The 24,425-nt window shown below is 39.3% G+C and overlaps 2 protein-coding genes across 5 annotated transcripts; one reads left to right on the top strand and one right to left on the bottom strand.

Annotated features, from left to right (window-relative positions):
• Positions 1-3,870: 3,870 nt before the first annotated feature.
• Positions 3,871-22,947, bottom strand: keap1a (kelch-like ECH-associated protein 1a). Of its 4 annotated transcripts, none has more exons than XM_038728590.1 (13): positions 22,703-22,947; positions 15,864-16,154; positions 15,256-15,469; positions 13,772-13,971; positions 13,400-13,556; positions 11,574-11,666; positions 10,612-10,758; positions 10,355-10,461; positions 9,437-9,566; positions 8,923-9,119; positions 6,577-6,782; positions 5,726-5,902; positions 3,871-4,615 (listed from the first exon to the last, which is right to left on the bottom strand). In XM_038728590.1, exons 2-13 carry the CDS (start codon positions 15,902-15,904, stop codon positions 4,437-4,439), a joined length of 1,848 nt encoding a protein of 615 aa, XP_038584518.1. In that variant the 5' UTR covers positions 15,905-16,154; positions 22,703-22,947; the 3' UTR covers positions 3,871-4,436. The 4 variants fall into 4 exon arrangements, with proteins under 4 accessions (XP_038584518.1, XP_038584519.1, XP_038584520.1 ...); XM_038728591.1 differs by lacking the exon at positions 22,703-22,947 and adding an exon at positions 20,086-22,632; XM_038728592.1 differs by lacking the exon at positions 22,703-22,947 and adding an exon at positions 20,091-22,632.
• Positions 12,022-13,326, top strand: LOC119910160 (complement C1q-like protein 2). The gene is made up of 3 exons (XM_038728594.1): positions 12,022-12,398; positions 12,630-12,752; positions 12,896-13,326. The coding sequence occupies exons 1-3, from the start codon at positions 12,074-12,076 to the stop codon at positions 13,180-13,182; spliced, it is 735 nt and encodes a 244-aa protein (XP_038584522.1). The 5' UTR covers positions 12,022-12,073; the 3' UTR covers positions 13,183-13,326.
• Positions 22,948-24,425: the final 1,478 nt, after the last annotated feature.

The following is a 24,425-nucleotide window of genomic DNA, read 5'->3' as shown; positions in this document are numbered from 1 at the left end:
CAGGGGGGAGCTGGAAACATGCATTTTCAGGGAAGCGTGTGTCACTAGCAAGTATGTACGATTTGGCGGCATCACACATTGTATCACAATATTATAAATTTGAATTCGTTAAACGTGGCACGTTTAAAACGTCAAAAATGGTGAAAATAAGCAATGCTTTAAAGTGCACCTCCCCCGTGTTTCTGCACGGTGTTTCTGGAGGACCCATAGTAGAATCAATTCAGCGAGAGGGGAGCTTGAAACCGTCCACTCATGCTTACCTCCGAGTCTGAGAGAAACACAGTCGAAGTGAACACACAGACCAGTCGGCCGCACTACATGCCCACAACAGGCAACCTGCGATCACTAACCAAAAACAACAGCAGTCTCTCTGCTTATAATAATAATAATACTCCTCTACGAAACACTATGCAAATGTCTGTAAAACTTGCTGATATGTCACTTCATGAATGACAGAAGAATTTCATTATGATGCTAAATCTTTAAAAGTGTAAGGTCACTATAACTCACTATAGAGTGCCACAGGCATGTTGTGAATACCTAGAGACAGTACTCCTATTAATATATATATATTTTACAATTAGTTTATGCGCCTGCTCTGTCAACAAATATTCCTAATATGCCATTTTAGATTACACATAGGTTATTCACTTCAGGATTTGTTATTTGTATTTAACTCCATGCACTATTTCACCTCGTGCAGATGTTATGAATGCAGATGATACTTTAACCTTCTTCAGGCGAAGCGACTCATAATGTGATGCTCTGAAGATCACGGCAGTGGGCTTCAGCATTTCCGCGTGTTGGTGTGCGTGCGTGTGAGCACGGATTCCTGCGTGCGTGTATTTGCGGCTATAAAGGTCCCATGTTCAAATGAAACTTTATTCTTTTCCAATTCAAACATATAAAACAAAGCGGTTAAATAAACAGCCCAGGATCAGTTGGTCTGTTTAGAAGTAGAATCTCAGCCAATGTCATAGATTAAATATTGTGTACAACTGCTTCTAATACTGGTACACTGGCTGAGTACATATACACATATGCACTGTGTCCCACTCATTTTTCTCATTGTTAATAGCTTCACTAGCTTGTCTTCTGTTGCTTTCACTAATCAGCTCCACTGCATCAGCTGGACATGCCTTGCTCAAGGGTTTCTAATAATGGGCAAGGACAACTCACATAAGCTGACACAGGCGTCGCTGCTGTCAAACCAAGGCAGCAACAGCTCTGGGTTTAAAATAACTCTTGGGCAAGGCATCCACCCCACACCTGCTGGATGCTGTGCAGCTGGGTGTTTCCCAGATAAGAGTCAAACTGCTGCACAAGAATGAGTAATTTTGAAAAAGGTAGGAAATGTGCTGAGTTTCATGTGTTGGCCACAAAGCAGAAAACCGGCATTATTTAGAGTCCAGATTACACCATCATGCTGTAACACAGGCTGCAGGCATGTGCGTTATCATCTGATGGTAACTAAGGGGTTATTGCATCAAGTTTCATGTTACAGTTAAAGTGGTTCATCATGACAGCTCACACGAATCCTTGTGTCTATGTCACATGACTAAAATGGGTGCAGTATTTGCATGCATATACAGTGCACCACATGCATCTGCGTGCACGTAATCCTCATTTAAATGTGTTTGCATGTGTCTTGCTGAGGGGTGTGTTTCCACGCCACCAGCCCACTCACCAATGTCACCTTCATGGGTGGCTCCATCGTAGGAGCATCCTACAGAATGTAACAGATTAGCTTTGCAGGCAGGGATGTTGATGAGGTCATCACTTCCCAAGGTCACACCTACACGAATCTAGCTATAGGCCCACTGGCGTTACAGCTCCCCCACCTCTTCAGATCCTATAGGGGCTCGATTCTACCTCCTGCCTGTGTGCACCCGAATAAGGCAGAATAAGCCACATCCAACAGGATAAGCATTATTGTAATGCTCAGTGATAGAACAGGCTGCTTCGGACCCTTCAGGCTCCCTTAGCCCCGTGAACAGACTTGAAAAAGGCTGGATAGCTCTGTGTTGTAACATACTGTACTATCACTTATACAGTAGTTTTACTAAGCTCCTATAGACTTTTTAATCCCTACACACGCATTTAAGCATGCTGCGTAGCTGTAAGCTCTGTTATGCAATGATTGATGATCAGATAAACCCCATTTAGATTCAATCACTTTCCATGTTCATATATTTAAACATACCTAGCTTGGAATAAACTGTGTGCAAAACTTCCCAGAAATTAAGTATGCAAGAAGAACACTTGCTGAGCTCCTGCAGCACTTTCAGGTCTCAGGCCCACTTGTTGTTCTTGCCCGTCTGGTAATGTAACTGTGTAACACTGTGAACCAAAGTACTAACTTTGTTCACATGATAAAGTCACTGATTTACAGATCATTGTTTGTGAGAATTTAACAAAAACTGTTATCATAGGTCTTGAAGGTGGCCTTTCTCAGTCCCTGCATCTCTTCTGCCTGAATATCTCGAAATATATGCAACTGTTCAGCATTAGTGCAGCAAGCATGCAAAAGATGGACTTGTACAACAGCTACATCTGTATGTGTACTAATTTTCCTCCACTGATTCTCTACGGAAGGCAAATCTCCCCGCTGTACAGTGCTACATCTCTTTCTGTATTCCTCTCCCCTCGTGAGACAATGAAGGCATTGAGGCAAATCTGTTTCCACAGCCTGCGAATAAGAGACAGCCAGCTTTGTTTTGCACGAGTGTACACGCACACACATATGCGTGTGTGACAGATAAAGAACAAATGTGTTTGTGTACGGACACACAAGTATTTGCATATCCATGTGCAAGTGTGCGCGCGCGTGTGTGTGTATACATGTGTGCAAGATGCCTGCGTCATGCGTTCGCCATGTGAGTCACTTGCTCTTGTGTAGGGCTTTAAGTAGTGAGTAAGAGCCCTCTACTCTTGTCTGTCTCCACTCTCATACTCTGGGGCCCCGAACACACAACAAGAGCACTGCTGCTTCCTCCTCTCGCCACAACTTCATCTCTGCTCATCGCCCAACAGGTTGCCCTGTCAATAATGAATGCTCACAATGCACTGTACCGCCCATTAGTTTGAAGTCTGAGATACACTCAAAGCGAGGCAAGCACGTGACCACAATCACCTGCCTATCTGTCATTCCAGAAAAGCAATCAAACAGTTTTTCTTCTCCATCGCTGGTGTCTTGTCAGAAATCTCAGCATGATGAGACGACTATATTTGAATAGCAGCTCAGTCCAGAACTGTCTTCTTCGGTGGCCTATGGGGATAATTGCAGGTGAGCCATGGAGGAGATGGAGAACAGCAGTGCAGAGAGAGATAGGTAAACACACGAATGACGTCTGCGGTTGATGACTAACGCTGTAGTTCCCTATGACTGTATTCTGGACTGCTGGAATAAAGGTTGACATGAATCCTCCACTAGCTAGTGCTAATTACTCCTTGTGAGCCATAAAACATGGACAAATATTCTTTATCTAAACAGGATATCACTGCTCAGCATTTATATTGTTATGGTAATATGTCATTGTTTGTCAAAATGTGAACAGAGCCCTTATTCGTTTGCTTTGTTATTTTTGTCAGTGTCGTGGGAGTTCTTTTAGGGCGCTTTTTTACATGCAAAACAAAAAACTGAGAAAACATTAGTTATGTTGCCGTGTGCAGCTGTTTTTGGACTTATTCCACCATCTAGTGGTAGTGCATAATGCTGTTACATATTGGGGCTACACACTTCCTGTGCATGCATCCTAATTACTGAGATGTCAGTAAATCACTGAGAGGTCAGTAAATCATTGAGAGGTCAGTAAAAACACATTTGTCTTTACAAACATCAGCGCATCTAAGAAAAATATTAATCACTCATACGTCTGATTAACTTTATTTCCAGAAACACAAGATAAAATAGGGTGAATGCACAAACAAAATCAATAAAATCAAAAAAAAATAATTGGCAGTTTTGGTCAACCTATATTGGTGCAAAATAAAGAAAACATAAGAAAAGTGCTCAGACAGACACATTCAGAGGTAGAGATAAAACACAAAGAAAACTTAGACATTAGAACACTGAAGGCCATTCATAGTTGACGTAAAATTTAACACAGATTAAAAAGTGCTGTGGTATAACATTATTTAATTAAATAGTACCATTATTTGAGATTAGATCTGTAGCACCTTGTTCATTGCGAGATCATTGTCATGCTACAAGTTTGTCTGTATCTTGTTTCCCTAAAAGATCATTCTTTTTTAACAATACAAACTGTATCAGCAGTTCACCATGGTGCAATACAAATGAAATCCATGAGGGTGGGTTTATAAGGAGAGTTTAATTCCTGGAATCTTTTTTTTTTTTAACGCACCCCCGCTTTGAAAACAAACACCACTTACAACCGTGTTCAACACTTGAGACTTCAACAGATTTCACCCTCATCTTATGTGGCTCCGTCCTCATCCTCTTCTTCTTCTGTCAGGCTGCCGGGACAGGGTTCCATCGTCACAGCGACGCCCATGCCGCTGCGTCCGACAGGCATGTTAGTGACGCACGTCCATTCATTTCTTTCTGGATAGTAACACTCTACACTGGACAGGAAGCCGTTCTGGTTAAAACCTCCTGGATGGACAAACCCACCCACCCACACGCACGCACGCACACACGCACACACACACACACACACACACACACACACACGTTTAATCAAGGCGTTAATAAACCCATTAGGGAGCTGTTCAATAGTTGTCAATAAATAATCAAATTAAATGATCCTGTCTTTTTTTTTTTTTTATAAATCAATTAGTAAAGTAATTTATTTTTAACAGGCAACTTTTAGGTTTTCAATTGATTTTATTTGATAAAGTCATTTCATCCCAATCTGGCATTTCATTTGCCTGCTGCTCGTCTGTTTATTCTTAACATTTGAACCATCCTCTATTTAATTAACAACACCGAGTCATTGATTTGAAACAAAACTGAGTGCAGCCCAAAGTGTAGTAATATAGGATCTCACTGGCCACCTCCTGACCTAACTGACTACTAATTAATCAGAATGATTTAATTACTTAATGGACCTGGATTATCATTATTCTATATGCATACCATCTTCTAAAAGGACATTTTGACATATACTAGAGATAAAGGCTTTTCTAGTATGGGCTGATTATCAAATTAAACTTCTTTTAACGTTAGTGTGTGTGGCAGTGATGGGACAGTCAGCCAACAACAATATGTGATTGTTTTATTTACACTGATAAGAGCAACAGGTTTGCTCAGTGCTTGATCAGACTCATGAGAGGGTACAATGGGCTTAGATACATGAAACTGTTCATGCACTAATAAGTGATGTCACACAAAACTGGCTTGAAGTCAGACAGTCAATAGTGATCAATAGAAGCTTCATCAGAAACGATATACAAAGCACTTCGGAGTGACCGTCACAAAAGTAACAATTAGACAAAAAGTGAAATAGTTAAATAATAATAAATAAATATAATTAAATTAAATAATATTAATAAATAAAATCTAGTAAATATAAATATATCAAAAAGTATTTAAAAATTAATAATTTTTGTGAGTGTTTGACTACTGTAATGACCTCATGTCCATCTTCTGCAGATGCAAGCTCCTCTAGCTCTGCAGTACATGTTGTGCACCCCCCCAATTTAAATCACATTTAAACTCTCAATCAATCTCATATACGGTACTTTGATTAGTGATGTAACTGACCGAGGACAAAGATGCATCCCTGGTGGACTGTCACTCCGTGTGCACTGCGACAGTACTGCATGGAGGCCCTGGGCTCCCACAGGTTCCTGGCTATATTGTAGCGCTCCACAGAACACAGCTGGTTCCGCCCGTCATACCCTCCTATTGCGTACAAGTAAGAGTTCACACACACCAATCCTGCAGATACAGACAGAGAGGGAACTTAAAGGAACAGTTTGACTGAGAGTTCGATGAGGAGATCAATATCACAGTACGGTAAACATGCAGCTGGAACCAGCAACCAGGCAGCTTATATTAGAAAACCAGGGGAAAGGGAGCTCACCATTTCATAGGTAATATCTCATTTGTTTAATCTGTACAAAATCAGACATGTACAAATGACCACTTCCAGTTTTACAGGAGGACTATTTCTTTGTGCAGTGGAAACTTCAGGAATAATTGATAGGTAGGTACTGATAGGTCAGATTTTGTTACCTTTTCATAGCGTGTGGCTACGTATTTCCCCGTTTCCAGTCTTTTTACGAAGCTAAGATAACTAGCTGTTGGCTGTGGCCTAACACTGAGCACAGAGACATGAGAGTGATATCGATCTTCTCATCAAACTCTATGCAAGAAAATTAATAAGGTTATTTTTCCCAAAATATCGAACAATTACTTCAAAATGTCAGAACGCACACAACAAGATATTAAGGGAGACTACTGGTGAACATGAGCATAATAAAATGCACATACACAGAAACACAGAGTCAAAAAAACATTTCTTTCCACTAACAAACACAAAATCAAACTCAAATGGTTTGTCTAAATCTCAGATTGGAAAAGTTTGGAAAGATTGAAATACACACACTCACCCAATCCACTACGTATAGTGTTCATGGGTGCCAGCTGGTGCCAGGTGTTAGTGTCAGGCTGGTATTTCTCAGCAGTATTCCAGCGGTTCTGCCCATCATACCCCCCAACCACATACAGAGCCCCCCCACATGCCGCCACTCCAGCACCCAGGCGAGCCACAGACATTGGGCAAACAAAGGACCAGCGATTAGACTCTGGATCCCACCTGCAAACCAAACACAAGTTGTGCAGTGCATGTAGTCAATGTAGTGATAATCTGTTGACATTTCCTAATGACGTTACATATTGGTAAATTAATACAATCAAATGAGTGTATCAGTAAGCCAAAACTTTAAATGTTACAGGGCTGTGGCTATGTGCAGAAACCTTCTCTCCATGAGCCAGTCAACTTTAAGTGGATTAGGTTAAGCTGGCAACCATGTTTGGCAACTATTGACAAGCTTTATTTGAAGCCAAAGAGGGTGTTACACCACTGAGAGCCACATGATTCTGTAGTCTAACAGACGTCTCTAAATACTTCGTGAATTTTTCACCATATGTCCATGGTGTTTTTTTTCAAGGTTTTTGCGCAAAATATCTAATAATACTGTAAACTATATGTCTTATGTTTTTAAAGGAATGGTTTGACATTTTTTCCAAATATCCTTATTCGCTTTCTTACTGAGAGTTAGCTTAGAAGATTGATACCACACTCATGTCTGCACATTAAATATGAAGCTACAGTCAGGAGATGGTTAGCTTTGCTTAGCATAAAGACTGGAGGTAGGGGAGGAAACTAGCTTGGCTCAGTACGGAATGTTAAAAAAAAAAAAAAAATCACCTATATCTTGTTTGTGAAAAAACTGAACTGTAAAGATTATATGAGGGGGGGTTATGTGCCTATGACTATTTCGTGGCTGGGTGCAGTGATTTACCCATTGTGAAACCCCGTGCAAGTTTTACACTTGGGCTTTTGTCCAGATTAAATAAACAAACACGTTAATTTTTAGAGATGCTGGCAGGTGCATTTTATTTACCTTTGGACAGAGCCAGGCTAGCTGTTTTGGTTTTGGTCTTCATACTAAGATATGCAAACCACTTTCTAGCTTTAGCTTAATATTTAAGAGACACATATTAAAGAGGTATCAATCGTCTTATCTAACTCTAGGCAAACAAGCTAATCTCCCAAAATGTTGAACTATTCCTTTAATACAGGAAGCTTTGTAAAACCAAATAATGCAACGTATAACAACAACAAAGAACTAAATCATGATGTGGCAGGTTGGACTGCATGTTCACAGACTGGTTAATGATGAAAAGGCTGTTGGCTTGTTCTCGGCACTGGGTGTATTCCAGCTGTAAACTGCTGATAGGAGGGTGGCTGATATTACATCAGCTGCCCTTAAACATTGGCAAAGTGCCCTTGAGAAATGCATGAAATGCACGTCACTTCTTGGGCCACTGCGCTGACAGTGACCCTGTGCTCTGAACCCTGAAATTATTACATGCAGCAAGGCAAATTTCAATGATAAATACTTATACACCACCTCAATGTAGCACAGTTAAGACCCTGAACAGGGAGGTATAGCTCCTTGTTGAATCTCTTACATGTTGCTTGGATTCATTTAGGAAGTATCCTCAGGAGCAGAGCCTTTTCTGCCAACCATTGTTACCAAAAATGCTCTAATCTCCTTTGATGTGTTTCACATTTTCATTTCAGTAGTTTTATCAGCGTTCATTATATTTTGCAGCTTCTCATGAAAAGACTTGTAAGTGGCGTCTGATGCGTTCTAATAATTCTCTTGTGACTAGCATCTTTAAGAAATCTATACCGTTAAATATAAAAAGGGATTGAGGTTACATTTGAAGCACAGTTCTTTTGATATGGAAAACGAGCTACTAGTATTATAAGAAACAGTCATTTGGCTTGACTTGCATTTTGTGTTATTAATTGATTGAAACTGATTTATAGCCGCATTAACTCCTCCCTGTTGGCAGTAGCAGCAACAAGACGTAAAGGCATTCCCGACCAGATCAACATTCCTGGGAATTATGTCTCAACATGTTTGAGTGTTTGAACATGAGTCAGTGTTGTTGTCTAATTAAGCTAAGAAGTAATACCTGTGAACGTCTTAACTGCTCTTTATATTGAATGGCAGCTATTCATTTAATCTCTCTCCTGCACTTCCTCATACTTACACCGAGGTAAATACACTTCATCTTTGTATAGGGGAGGAACTCCATGCTCATTACATTCATCGTAGTAAAATCAATTAAATTTACATTAAAATCAAATAACTTCTAGGGTGCCTAGTTAAATAAAAAAAATCATGACACTGAATGAACAACCTTAAAAAATGCCTTACTTCTCCACTGTGTTGTGATGAGTGGAGTCCTGGGAACCTCCGACAGCATAGATGCATCCGTCCACCACGCCCACCCCGACCCGGTTCCTGGGGATGTTGAGGGAAGCTCGCTGGCTCCACTGGTTGGTCATCGGGTTGTAGCAGCACAGGGCGCTGGACTCTGTGTTGTTTTGAAGCGACAGGTTCCTGCCTCCAACCTGGATTCACAAAACAGAGAGATTAATGCAAAAAAGACGTTGATCTCTTAAACTTTTCAAAACAAACATTAGTTTGTTCAGGAATGACACGTAGAAATTGGCAAGCGAGAAGAAGAAAGTGGGTAAAGTGATACAGTATTAAATATCAAATGTACACAGAAATGTGCCAGCACAGAACAATGCTCAGGCACAAAGCTAAACCAGTTTTTTATATCTCATCATTATATTGGATCATATAATTACATTATAATTATATAATTAAACACTATTTCACTTCTTTGAGTGATAGGTGGTATGACATAACTGGTGCAACCTACAGTGTAGAGCAGTCCAAACAACGTGCAGGCTCCCAGACCACTGCATGGAGACCCCATATCAGCCAGTTTTAGCCAGTCATTGTTCCTGGGATCATACGCCTCCATGGAGGCCAGTGAATGCTGCTGGTATCTGAACAGAGACATGGAAATGTTGAGTAGAGAGTTGACGCTCAATGTTCTTTTTATTTTCTCCACAAAAAAAGGCAAATGACTCCATATGCTGATACATGTATGCAGGCACGGTGGAGCTTGAAATTTATTAGCACAAATTGGTTCACGTGAAAATTAAAGCTACTCTCCCCCCGGTCGGCCCAACACAGTGCACATGCTGTTTATATCTGTGCTTTTATACCAGCTGAACACAAAATGACAAATTCATTTTAGAAATGGAATAACAAACATCAAATTACTCAAAACTGCTCATTCAGCCTAATCCAAATGTTCTGCCATAAAATGAAAAATAACACCTTAATTAAACTTGACACAAACCTGTGCTTTATGACTGAGGAAAATAGACACAGTATCAGTATGCCACTATAAATAACGGGCTTACAAAACAGGAGGGTGCATTCGTAAACCCAGAAAGCAGTGCACCTCTGGAAGGAAGACCTAACAGCCACTTGGTGGAAGACTGAGACACTTTGTGGATTCATGAGGCACTTAGCACACCAGTTGTGTATTATAAGTGGACATCTGTGAACACAGCTCAATCATCAACATGTAGTACGTCCTAAAGTATGAGCAGTGAAGTCACTCACACCATGCGTCATCTCATAATCAGTTTGTGATTATCGATGTCAAAAACAGGTCCCATGATGTGTTTGTTACGGCTTAAAGAGTTTCTTATAATAAGTGTGCAACCAGTAATACATTGGAGAACAAAGCAATGTTGTTGAGGAAATAATATAACATAACTACCCGCCGGCCACATAGATAAGTTGAGTTCCACGGTTAGGTGCAGGAGGCAGCTTTCTCAGTGTCATATCCTGGAAGATTTTTGACAGGAAGTCCTTACAGGAATTGGCCTGGAGTTAAAAGAAAGGGCAGTGATTTTAAACCTGTAAAGTTAGAGTAGGTAACTGACTTTTGAGTATAACAGGTTTTACTGAAACAAATACCAATGTCCATTCATTTCTATTTCCAACAAGAAAACAAAATGCAAGGCTGCAGTTTACCTTGCTGAGGATGGGGCAGGACAGGAGCTGGTTCTTTAGGAACTTGGGAGGCAGGGCGTATATATGAACCGCATTCAGGAGGGCATGTAGGTACTGGGCTCTACCCTCCATATCCCAGCGGACCCAGTCTGTACAGGCTTTATACACCTGACATGGATTTATTTAGATATATCAATTATGTCAGATTGATATATGAACTAATTGCATTTGTGCAAAATACTGTTGGCACACACTCTGACTTTACAGACCAAATTTACAAGTTTAATGTGAATCAATGTAAGTTTCTTTTACTTAAATGTGGTAAAAACCTGCCCATCTGGTGATTCAGTAAGGGCAAAAAATAAGACCTGTGTCTCTAATGAATGGTTTAGCTGTTCTTTGCACCAAACGTGCAAAACTCAAACATCTGACAATATATAGTACTATTCTTATACTTTTACCCAAATAATGTTTGCAATTTACTAATACAATGAAACAACCCATAGAAACATTTATAAAAAAAAGGTGGTGCATCTCAAAAAATTTAAATGTTGTGCTATTTTATTCAGTAATTTAATTTAAAAAGTGAAACATTCATACATTCTAGATTCATTACAGATAAAGTGAAATATATTTCAAGCCTTTTTTTGTTTTTATCTTGATGATTATGGCTTACAGCTGATCCAGTATCTCAAAATATTATAGAATTTTAGAATAAAGAATTTATAATAGAGAAATATCGACCTGAGAAGAGTTCTAATCAGCTCAAAACTCAAAAACACTTGCAAAGGTTTCCTTAGCCTTTAATCTCTCAGGCTGGTTCATTGGTGTTCAAATGTACTTTTCCACGATATTCAAATTTTTGAGATGCACCCGTTCAAAACAGAGTTTCAGAAGAAGCAGACCATACAGTGATTACAATATGTTCCGTACATGTCTGTCAGTTAAGATTTGATTTACTTAGTTCTTTTAATGCCACACACCTCAGACTCACAGAGCACCTTGAGACTGTCCTGACTGATGAGCTCAAGCAGCTGGCAGTGAGAGAGGCTGAAGAACTCATCTTCTTTTGTCACCTAGAGACAGAGGGTCGCAAAGGTACACAAAAGCATGGTCAGATAAAGACAATAATTTTTTATGTGGATATCTTTTCAAGTTCATGTATAATCCAGTAAATGATGTGAGTTTGTAGGTAGCTGTTAGAGCACAGACACAGAGGGAGCACTCACACGCTTGTGAAAGTAGAAAGAAAGGACATGTGCAATGACACAATTAAGCATAAATTCCTGGTGCTATGATGCAATCAACACGTCAACTTTGTCCTTGAGACAAATAAGTGAACATGCAGCTGTACTGTTCCCCCAGTTATCACAAGACCTGATTACAGCAAAGCTATAACCAATGAGATGTGCTGCTGTGACTATAGTGATACATAAGAAGGTATATAGACTCTAAGCTTCTTTGGTGACTTACTGGCTACTACATGCAGTCTATATGTCACCAACCATCATCTATTAAATCTAGAAACAGAATGAAAAGTGCTACAGCTTTGCTGCTGACCCTTTGCCTGTCAGGGCCTCTGGTTCAGGCAGAGACGGCTTTACAGTCTGACATTAGTGCAGAGTTGGGAGCACTGAGGGCCACGGTGGAGGAGTTGAGGTTGATGGAGGATAGACTGGCAGTAAGCGAAAGCAAAGTGCAAGCTCAGGAGAAGTACATTAAGGATCTAAGAGCAGAGCTGGATGTAACCAAGATGGAGTTACTTCAGTACAAAGAGCAGGCAGAGGAGATGGGGAAAAAGCAGACAGGTAACAATAACAAAGATAATCACTGATCTGGTGAAGGAAAAGATGTGCGGCTAGGAAATTATATGTGGTTATAAATTAACATTTTATACTTCTGGGGTCATAAACTTGAAATTGATTCTTTTTTATTTTTGAGTTGGTATGAGCCAACTTGAACAGATGAAAAAGGAATATTGTGCAGCAGAAGATTTGTGGTATCGAGCTGCCACTTGTACTTTTCACATGCTTTCACAGGGGGACCCAAAGTGGCTTTCTCTGTGGCTTTGACTGGAAGAGTGGGACCTTTCAACGTTGAAACCACACTGATCTACCCAAAAATCATCACTAACATCGGCAATGCTTACAACACCTACACAGGTATGTGTTTTTGTGAAAGTGTGTTTTTTAACGCATGCTTAAAGATGATGTTACTCCATGACATGCAGGAGGGAAAAATAGATTTTTCTAATTATTATGAATTTCACTAAGCTCTCTATCTGTTTCTTTGTACTACAATGCAGGTTTCTTCACAGCCCCCATCAATGGTGTCTACTTCTTCAGGTTTAATGCCATGGATGGCCGGAAAAACAACCACATGGGTGCAGCATTGTACAAGAACAACCAAAGAGTGCTTCTAAACTATGCCTGGAATCACTGGGACGACCATGAGCATGTTTCCAACGGAATTGTCCTGGAGCTCTCTCAGGGAGATGTAGTGCACATGCGTCTTCCTGCATGGTACAGTGTCACTGATTTAGGTGAACATTACTTCAACATTTTCAGTGGTTTCCTTCTCTTTTCCATGTGAGGATAACATGGCAGGACTGTATTAGAGGCTGCATGTTTCTTAACTGAAAAACATCTCAACTCTGATCATTAAATATACCGTGCGTCACATGTTTTCTTAACAAAGTAAAGCGCAAATTACAATAAAATAAGCATGCATAAAATATTTGACTTGACTGAACACCTGACTTCACTGTATTTCAAATAGTATGCTTGTGCTCTCTTTATTTGCACCTCACCTCATTGAAGTGCGTATTGATATACTCTCGACTCCGCTTGTGCAGCTCTGAGCAGCCAATCTCCTCAGCAAAGCGAGCGATGCCGATGACATTAGCAGGCTCCAGGTGCTTAGTGAGGAAATCACAGCATGCCTTGGCCACGTCCTCCATCTGATACCTTGTAGAAAAGAACAGAAAAGGGGGGAAACTGAATTACTTCTTGTTTATTCCACCAAAAAATGTAATTCAGTTGGTATTTTAATGCATACTGGTAAATTGAAAGATAAAAACCGTGTCAGAATAAAGAAGTCAAGTCTGTATTCAGATTTCAGCGGTTTATGGTGGATTATATTTTCTAGGAAATATGCTGCTGTTTAAATATTGTATGTTTACCTCATAGCAGCCAAAAGAACGTGCAACACACACTTCTCTCCCACTGTGATGTGGGAGGTGTAGGCAAAGTCAATAAGTCTTCCCACCACCTGGGGGCAGACATCGGGCAGGGTGACCTCCGAGGCGCTACACTCCTTGAAGCTGCTGGTGAACATGGCTCTGAAGTAGGGGCTACAGGAGGCCAGTACCACCTTGTGGACCTGGGAAAGAATGTATTTATGATACAGAAACACTGCATTCACTATACTTGGCCAATGGCTGAATGTAACCTCTCTCTATAGGGCCGCAAAAGTGACAAAATGTAATAAAAGGTTATTAGACAAGTCAAAAATATGACTGAATACGTCATAAATAAAACTGTTAGTTAAATAAAAGAAGTTTTAGACTTTAAACCTCCAATGAGTTGGTATAAAAGGCCATTCAGTTAAATTAAATTACTTTTCATTAATATAAATTTTTAGTAAAAAAAAAGATCAATTAATTAAACGTCATTAAATAAACTGGAAGCTATCAGTAGGTAGGGTTGTGTTTGTGTGTACATGTATGTATGTGTACATTTCATGTTTTTATATCAGGGTGGGGACTTCAACATGAATGCAAACTAACCGATGGGTACTTGTGTCACTGTGGGGCCAAAAATTGAGGTCCCCACATTGTAGAACCCTTCTTAGGGTTAAGCCTTGGTTTCAGGGTTCAGATTACAGTTAGGTAAAGGTTAGGGTTAGAGTAAGGCATGTAGTTGTGATGGTTAATGTTCAGGTAAGAGTTGGTTCAAGGGTTCATGTTTCAATTAGATAAAGGTTAGGGGTAGGATTAAGGTTAGGTATATAGTTGTGACGGTTAAGGTTAGGGTAAGGGGCTAGGGAATGCATTAGGTCAATGAGATGTCCCTACTGGCATAGAAGAACAACCACACGTGTGTGCGTACATAACATAATGAAGCAAAGCGTTTGTGGCTGGCTTGCTTAACTGAAAACACGCTGAGCACTAGCTTTTTCAACTAGCTGCTCAGCTGAAGGTAACTTTCATTATAAAACTACACCAGCCAGTGCAAATAAAGTTAATCATCATTTTCTGTCACATCACTGTATAAACTCTTGAAACCTGGTTTGCAACTAAAAAATATTTTTTATTATTGATTACTTTGATTATTATTTTCCCATTTGGCCTCATTCCCTAATTTCAAATCGTATTCCCATCTACCTACATGTACAGTATGTATGTACTGGTACATACTGTACTGCTTAGTTCAAAATATTACACGATGAATTGTGAAGAATTATACTGTATGATGTATAATACTATCTATGGATGTATTCGGTTGTAATTTTGACCTGTCCGACAACCTTTTACTACATTTAGTCAGTTTCAGGGCTCCATACAATGCATAGTACTTTCAAAGTTTATAAATGTGTATTTTGAGAAACTGAGAAAGAAACCTCCCACAAAATGGTACAAACTGCATTCTGATTGTTTAATTTCACCTTGAAGTCCACTGTCCTGTCCTTGTATGTGACATGTAGCACCAGGTCACACAACATCTCCTGCCGTCTGAATTCCTCCATGACCTTGAAGCATCTGGAAGTGTGGGTCTCGACCGTGTAGTCAAGATACCCAGACCCATGCATCGAGGGAACCGCAATAGCTGAGAAATCAGAGTCACGTGTGGGACGTTTCTTCCTCATAGGGCAATGCATTCTGGGAGACAGGAAGAGAAATACTCCAGATTTTTTTTGAGTAATTACCTGTTAAGTCTTACAGTCGTCTACAGTTAAAAGTTTTTAGTTCTTATCCCATTGAGGTCAGACTTTCACAGAGGAAATTCATTTGGTCTTTTTTTCATCAACGTAAAGGCTCCAGTGAGCAGACGTCCTTAGTTCCTCCATTTTGCCTCAAATTTAACACAAAAATCTATTCAGTTAGTAGCCATTTCCGAAGAAATTAGGGATGTGAACAGTGTAATGGTACTATCCATTGGTGATCCCAGCAACAGCCGGCAGGCAGAACAAGCAGTCCCGAGAAAAGGTCATTTGCTACATGAAATATGTTCAGTTCATACGTTTCTCTGCAAAAACACACTGGGTAAACTAACTTATAGACTGGTGCCTCATGCACAGATCCAGGCTCCAACATGATTGATTGTGATTGAATCAGGTTAACACAGTTCCCAAAGCACGAGTTAAACCACGGCCATTAAATTGCTGCTGGTCCAGATTTTACAGATTTCAGGGTTTTGAAAGTAATCCATTCTGACATTTCAGAGTCCTCTGCAATTAAGTGTTCCACAGGAGAAGAGGAAGTGTTTGGCAAATGTGTGTAACTGCACAATCAGATGTATCCTGGCAGGGATTTCTTTTAAACCGCGTCTGTTGTGATGCTTATCCTGCAAAAAAAAAAAAAGAAAAACAGATTAAGTGACAAAAGATAAAAGACTTTTATTGGTTTAAAAAGAAGATAGTGGAATCATGTGAATATGTCGTTTTTCCTTCTCGTATGTGTGTGTGGGTGTGTGAGTGTCGCACACTCAAGGTTTCACTTCCTTGCAGCAGAAATAGAAATATTATGTTGATCTGCTTCATGCCACAGCTTTCCCCCCAAGGAAATGGGCCAAGCTAAAAGCACAAATGGTCTCTGTGTTTTCTCTTGAAGCTTAGAAAAGTTCTTTGCAGCATGGTGAAAAAAAAAAAAAAGAGTAACAAAGTTTATACAACAAGCTTTTAGCAGAAACAAACTCAAAGGGGCACAGTAACAACACACAAGAACAAATGTGTCTCTATTTTTAGTTTGGTTTATTTAGGAAAAGATTTCTGTAAATCTGTAAATAGGTAATCTGGAATTACCTATTATAATCTGGAATTAATGCTCTACGATTTTTTGTTTCTTAATTATATTTATTTTATTTCAGGGATCTCAACATGGAAACTAAAAAGGATGTAGAAAGGCTTTCCCGTACAGGCTGAATTGTAAAGTATTTGTAACACCACATACTTATTTGTTTATAGTGCATATTCCGATTGATCGAAACAGTTGATCAAACGAAAATTAATCTGCAGCTACATTGATAGTTGATTAACTATTTTAGTCATCTTTAAGCAAAAAATGCCAAACACTGAATGGTACCAATTCCTCAAATGTGGGAATTTGCTGCTTTTCTTGGTGTTACATTATAATAAATTGAATAATTTCGAGGGTTTGGGGTTATTCGTCAGACAAAATAAGACATTTGATAATGTCACCTTGTGCTCTAGGCCAATGCAGTGGCCAATTTCAGTGTTTCAGAGTTTGTGATTAATCAAGAAAACTGTCCATAAATGAATAACAAAATAAATATATAATAAAAATAATCTGTAGTTCAGCCTTCAGCCCTCAAAAAGCTAGTTCAGCTGTTCAAAAATAAGCTTGATTATTTGTCAATCAGGACCAGTTAAAAACTGACTCTACAGACAGCAGCAGGCTGATAAACATAACAAGGAACACACATTCACACTATTTAAAGTAACACAAGGTATGAATGAATTCCTACCAGACACCAGAAGCTGTCACAGACCAACCACTTCAATTTTTCCGTAAATCACATTCATCATGTTCCTGCTAATTTGCAGAGTAGTAAAAGCACTCCCTAATGTCAGAACAGGCTGGTGTCATCACTGTACATAGTCAAACCTGTAAATGTAACACACGAGAACACACTAATAACAATTATTTGACATAATAGGAGTGCAGTAAATTTAAAGTATGCAAACACCCCTTATCTTGGTGTTTCTGATTAAATATCAACAATTGTATTTCTACATTCACTGTCAATCCTGAAATTAGAAGTAAAGAACAGGGAGAGGTAAACTGAGGTGTGTCTTCAACAGTTTCACGGAAAGGTCTGAAAACTGAAGTGTAAAAACAAGTTGTGGGTTTAAGGTGGGTGGGAATATATTTTAGTTGGGAACAATGACTTTAAATGTGGACAGAGCCAGCTAGCCGGTTCTCCCTGCATACATTCTTTAAGCTAAACTAAGCTAACCATCTCCTGGATGAAATTTTACATTAAATGGACAGATGTGAGCATGGTATCAATCTTATCATTTAGCTCTCAGCAAGAAAGCGAAAAAGCATTTTACTCAAAATGAAACAGGAAGTTGTTATAAATTCAGTGCACATGCTTAGATCTCTACCGAACTTTACGTGCTTGATAAGGGTCCCTCCCTGAACACATCTACATGCCAATATTCCCTCAATGTCATAGCGCCACCAACCGGCAACAGGATGTAAGCCGTTTGTGACAAAAATAATTTCACATTCATGTACTGGTACAAAGCATATGATAAGAGGGTGTTCTCTAGCGCCACGTAGGAGACACAGGAAGTGACATATAACTCCTTCCTGACCAGTACAAAAATCGCCAGATACTTCAGATCCGCGTCTACCAACCTCCTGCCACTGTGCCACAGCACGCCACAACCCAACACGCATCACGGCAGGAGGGCCTAATGCTTCGTTGTGTCATATAATTACAAAAGAACTGTAACTCTTATCGGTTACAGTTACTAGGAAAAAATGTTAAGTTGAAAATTAAGTTGCAGTTACTTATGAAAATGTTCATGATAACATTTGGGGTTACATCTGAATATTTTCTGTAATTAGCTAGGCTATACGTTAAGTAATATTCTTTTTTTTACATGTTTTCCGCGTGCACAATGTCTCCCTTTGCCATTTTCAGCCACAGCCATTTAGTAAAGTTTGATGCTATCATGTGTGAATTTGCAGCACCACTTGTCTGCCAGTTAAATTGCCTCCCAAGCTGTCTTTTGAACATGGCTAACAATTAAAAACATTCATTAGAAATTTAGAAATCAAAAAGTAATCAAAAAGTACATACCAGAGATGCTTACAAGTCTTTGAGCTAGAGTCCAAGTCTCAAGTCTCTGAGCTAGAGTCCAAGTCAAGTCTCAAGTCTCTCGTGGTTATTACGAATGTTGTATCACCTGCTGCGTTCAATCCAGGTTGCTAATAAAACTTCATAGCTATAAGGAATACTGTTAACCTGTTTTTCATTTACAGAGCACAACCATGTAATGTGCAATGCAATTAATGACAGCTTATTAAATACTGTAAGTCAATAAAACTGTGACTTGCATAATCAACAATAAATCTGTCTGTTTTTAACTTACAGAGCACAATCATGTAGCCTAATGTACAATGCGTCTACAATTAATGACAGCTTATAAACTACTGTAAGTCAACAAACCCTGTTGAGTTTCAAACCCAGTGTAAAGTTAACTAAATAATACTGTAAAGTTACATGGTCAACAATAAAGCTGTAACATGTTTTTAACTTACAGAACACAACCATGTAATGTGCAATGTAATCAAGGACAGCTTAAACTACTGTAAGTCAACACACCCTGCAGACTCTCAAACCAGTATAATGTTAGGCTATAACTAAATAAAACTGTAAGGTTAGGCTACATGATCAACAATAAACCTGTAACCTCTTTAATTAACGTGATGGCAGCCAGCGGGACGTAAATGATTACGTTAACCGACCACCACAAGTTTGGCGAGTAAACAAACGCTCGTTCATCTTTTCATAACGAACAACAGTCAGAGTAAACCTCCCGTAGCTTGTAGCTGAAGCAAGAAGCAAGCTAACCTTACATGGCCAATGCTGAGCTAAACATGTTCACTCATCACATATTTGCGTTCAGCGCTTCTTTGTTTGGGTCTTGTTGTATGAAGTTTTAAAGCCAAAGTTTATGAGTCTGAGTTTCTAACTCAAGTCCCCATCTCTGGTAGATACTTTGATAAAATAATTGAAATAGTTATACTACTATTACATTATAGGGTAGGGTAACTTGTAATCGGTAACCTATAACATTTCCAAAGTAACCTTCTCAACACTGCTGATTAGATTGATCAGGATGTAAATTCTATTTCTTATTCAAACTTTCTAGGTTTGGAATATTTACATTGACTTTGCAATTCCAATGCTTGGGAATTACCTTAAAATTCCTGGAATAAAGATAATTATGTCTCATAACATCACACAGCAAATGCAGAGCAACTGCATATCCAGCAAACATGAAATTTCTGCATCCCAGAGTGTCACTGGCTGCTACAGCATGAAGCAGAACAAATCAGCTCTTGACTTGGAGAGCAAGAACTGACTTCTGCTATGCTGCCTGTTAGCTACAGTGTATTTATCTGTGTAGAAACCCTTAGAATCAAAAGCAGGAGATTAATTTTTAGCATGAAAGACACAAAACCTGACCCCGCTAGTGACAAAACTACTCTGACCCTCTGAGAACAACAGGAATACTTACAGCACCTGACAGTTTGGAGTTAATTTCAGTTTTGCGCAATCAAATCTGTTCAGCCTCGAGCTCCCTCACCTCTCACACTACAGCTAGCCAGCCATTTTTTGCTTGTCATATGACCAAAAGTGTGAGACAGAAAGGGGGGGGAGAGCAATGCAGAGAGAAACAGATTTTGAGGGCAACATACAGGAGAGAAAAACAAAGAAAGAAAGAAGAACAGAATGAAGGAAGAATAGGAATTACGCTAGATTTACCTGAAGGAAGATATAAGTGGGAGAGATCAGTTCAAGGAAGGACTAAGAAGGGAAGCGATAGTCATTAATACAGTAGAGCTACTCAGTTTTCCATAAAGGGCCATTGTGCTTATATCAGCCTGTCCTACTCTCCCGATCAGGCTTTAAGAGGGTTAACAGTTAATTACTGTTTAAACACAATGCACAGAGCTTGGCCACTATATAAAGCATTGCTCAAGCCTGCAGGAACACTCTGAGAACACTGCTACACCAGTTTTGACCAGTTGATTGATTTCAACAAAGTTGCAAAATCACTGTTTGACCAAGGTCCTGACCGTTAACACTAGAGGTGGTAGTACTGTTTGGTTTTGTCAAGTTTATTTCTCAAACGGCTGTTTGGAAGTGAGAAGAAGAAGATGCAGATTACTGGGGGCTTCATTGATGAAAATGCGTACGCAAGTCTTTGATTTATTGTTGAATGACTTCAAAAATTCATCACATGACATGTGTACTTGAGACACTAAAATTAAAGACAAAGTCATTTTAGCTAATTGATTTTGGCCTCAAGGCTGTTTGTTAACGGAACAGAAAACAACAGAGGCAGAGAGAGGGAGGGTTAACCATTTACAGACTGTTTCTGTTGGCAGATGGTAGAGCAGTACAGCAGTCTGGGAACACATCAGCATGTGCAGTCAGCTTTGACTTGAATATACACAACAGACTATAGGGCTTTGTATAAGGAGTGAAAACGCCCTCAACTCTTTGAAAATATTTTGTCTAAAAGTGCTGAGCAGTAGTGACCACACGTCTTTTGCAATGTTTTGTAACAGAAGTGACACAAGCTTTTCTGCCAGGTCATCTTTCAGCTGACATGGGGTCAAAGGCCGCTGATGACAAATCTTTTTTTTACTCTGAAATAATATCCCTAAGACAAGAGAGCATCAGGGAAGCACTGAAGAATCACAACAGTGAACAACTCAACCACAGGAGCCAAACGGACAGATCCCCATGTTTTAGGAATATTAAATGACATATAGCTGTTGACATTTGAGTTCTAAAGCTTCCTCAGAGGACATCTGATGGTCAGAAACTTCAGCCACGTGCTGCACACAAACTACTGTAACATAAAATAACACTTGAGAATGAAGAATTACAATCGCCAAATGCTGCCTCCTGACCACAAACTCGCCTTATCAGAAACATTAAATATACAGTACACCGATTTATCACTTAACAAAGAAAATTCCTTTGTTATCTCTGGTAAAAGGTTCAACCACACTGAACAGACATATTAATATTTACTTGTTGCAATGCAACAAAAATAGGTCTAGTCTTATAGTGCTCTATTGGGGTTTTGCAGTGTGTGTGGTATTATAATTGATCAATCCACGATTTTTTTCAGCTCCAGTTAATTTGTGTTGATCCTCTTTCTTGATGATGAAGGACGTTATATTTCCCAGCAGGGATTCATCAAGTGATTTTATTGTAAGTAGAGCTGAAACAATTATTCCATTATTTGACTGACAGAAAGTTTATCTGCAACTATTATGATAATCGATTAATCATTTGAGTCCTTCTTTCAAGCAAACATTTGATGGTTATGGCTTCTCAGATCTGAGAATTAGCTGCTTTTCAATGTCTTTATGCTTAGGGATTTTTGGTCAGTGGACAAAACAGGATCTTTGAAGATGTCACTTTAGGCTATAGGAAATTGTTAAGACATTTTCACAATTTTGTTACGTTTCAAAGACTAAACAATTACTCAGGAAAATAATCAGAATTGAATATTGAAAATAATTGTTGGCAAAAATTCCACCTTTCTAGGTTTTCAAATAAAAACGTATTTTTATTATTTTAGATTAACATTATTGTTTCATGCAATTAATCGTTGCCAGAAAATAGTGCAATCTGTTTTCCAAAGTGCTTATTTTGTTTTGGACCCTCTAAAACCTCAAGATATCAAATTTGCAATGATATAACAAAGGGAAAGAAGCACACTCATTAAAGAAGCTAGAACCACTTTTTTGGCACTTTGCTTCTGGGTCTACATATTCAGCTCTCTGTAGCCTATATGGATTACAGATCATATATACTACTATACAGAGGACAATGAGCAAAAGTTTCAATTTCCGTTTAGGAGTCTGCGCACTACAGAGGAAATCAACGGAATGATCGAAAACAAAATTAAACAACCGGATATGTTAGATTATCCCCTGTAAGAACCCGTTACTATTATTGGAAGAAGTAGGCCTACAAGAACAAATGTCTCGAGTGCTAATTGTAAGTTCACACACGGCAACAATGTTGAATATTACAGTGATTTTTCTCCCCAAAGGGCGCGTCCACTCAGCATGAGAAACTGTTACTGCAACAGCTGCAAAATCACTCACCTAAAAGCAACTCCTAAACGACAGCTGTTAAACTCGATATCACATGAGAATACAGACACTGCTTTTACGCACGACTTGTCCAACCGCAGGAGGTCTTCCCTTGTCGCTGGCTGAAGCTGTCCGTCCAGTCAGGAAACCTGCAGATTTGTGTCATTCTTCACGTTGTAAAATAAAGGCGTCCGAAGGTAGGGAGGAATTTCTGCACCAACATGACTCTGCAAAACTCTCGCAGTGTGTGTTTGTGCGGGAGCAATACGCATGTGCAAGAAGTCAGGAGCGGCATTCCTTAAACTGAAACTGAACGTCTGCCATAGCAAAACAGCCGACAGATTCAGGGATTATATAACTATTACACTGCTGAAAAGGCACGATAATTTTGATTGATGATTCATGGAGACAAATAAAACGGGGTTTCATTTCTGGACTGGTGACTCATCTTGGCTGTGAGACATTTTATCCTTTAACAAACAGTAAATCCTATCATTACATGTACCACAATAGGGGATTAGCCTATATAAATGACCCTATATCAAGCGCGAAAAATATATCCAGTGGAGGAATGTAACTAAGAGGCCTGCGTTTACTCACTGTCTTCAAGTACAAATTTGAGGTAACCCACTTCACTATTTTGCAGCTTTATTCTTTCCACTAAATTTGTCTGACAGTTTCATACCATTACTGTGCAGTGAAAATCAAGTATCTCTAAATTTGGTAAATTTGAATGTTTCTCATAAATTGAAGGATTAACTGTTCCTACTTCTTAAACCAAACTATTTATCCCCCTCTCCGGATTAACTGGAAAATAAATGCATCGTCACAAAGCTGAAAACAGGGCAGTTTTTCTGAGCTCATGAAAAGCTGACTTGTTGGAGTGGTACTTACAGGACAGCGACGCAATAAACACAGGATGATCTTATAGAATATGATGCATTGCTGTGGATTAAACATCCCCACAGCATATAAAGAAGTTAAAATGAGCACAACCGTAAACATTTACAGCAGCAGAGAACAGAGTACTACATTTGATTGTAAATTTAGATGATAATACTTTTACTTTTTCTTAGTGGAGTATTTTCACAGTGTGGTATTCTTTATGATAAAGGAACTGAATACTTGTTCCACCACTGACTATTTATCCCATGTGAATGCACGTCACCAATGGTGAATTGGTGATTTGTTTGAACAAGTCATTCTTAACTGAAGTTTCTCTCACTAGCTTTTTTCCGGTCTTCATCAGCGCATGGAGTTTGCTCACTCATGCAGTTGGCTACTTGAACAGTGAAACATGTCACACAGGTATTCTCCATCATTTGCTGAGCCAAAGTAATCCAAAGGTGACAGCTTGTGACTGTCCAAAACAATAAGTCAGACTCTCTGCCTGTTTGGTTGACTGACGCAGCTGCCTTCATAAGGAGCGACTCTGTGATCCATTTCCTAGGTAACCCACGGTAAATTATCTTTATTTTGTTTCATGCAGACAGATTGACTGACTCTCTTTAGAAAGTGTTGCATGTGACTTGAATGACACGTCATAACTTAGGTAAGCATAGTATCTTGTTTTGAATCAACATCCAATAGAATCTTCACACACGTATAGATGGGTGAAAAGTAATATTTTTTGGACACCCAGTGAATCTAGGTGGGTCTAGGAAGGTTAAATACTTCCCGCCAGGATGCATCCTTCAGGTCTGGTTTTCACTCTGTACTGCTGAGGCCTTTTCAC

This window comes from Micropterus salmoides, unplaced genomic scaffold (genome assembly GCF_014851395.1).
Source record: "Micropterus salmoides isolate LMB-PRFRI ecotype aquatic unplaced genomic scaffold, ASM1485139v1 Ms_hic_scaffold_19, whole genome shotgun sequence".
In the NCBI taxonomy this organism is placed as follows: domain Eukaryota; kingdom Metazoa; phylum Chordata; class Actinopteri; order Centrarchiformes; family Centrarchidae; genus Micropterus; species Micropterus salmoides.
This window is presented reverse-complemented; position numbering and strand designations above follow the sequence as displayed.

Coding starts and splice junctions, on each gene's coding strand:
- LOC119910160 (XM_038728594.1), top strand. CDS start 12,074: ATGCAGTCTATATGTCACCAACCATCATCTATTAAATCTAGAAACAGA. Junction 12,399..12,629: donor GATGGGGAAAAAGCAGACAG/GTAACAATAACA, acceptor ATGCTTTCACAG/GGGGACCCAAAGTGGCTTTC. Junction 12,753..12,895: donor TGCTTACAACACCTACACAG/GTATGTGTTTTT, acceptor ACTACAATGCAG/GTTTCTTCACAGCCCCCATC.
- keap1a (XM_038728590.1), bottom strand. CDS start 15,904: ATGTTGGAGCCTGGATCTGTGCATGAGGCACCAGTCTATAA. Junction 10,759..11,573: donor AGGTGCTCTGTGAGTCTGAG/GTGTGTGGCATT, acceptor AATCCATGTCAG/GTGTATAAAGCCTGTACAGA. Junction 4,616..5,725: donor GGGATGCATCTTTGTCCTCG/GTCAGTTACATC, acceptor TTGTCCATCCAG/GAGGTTTTAACCAGAACGGC.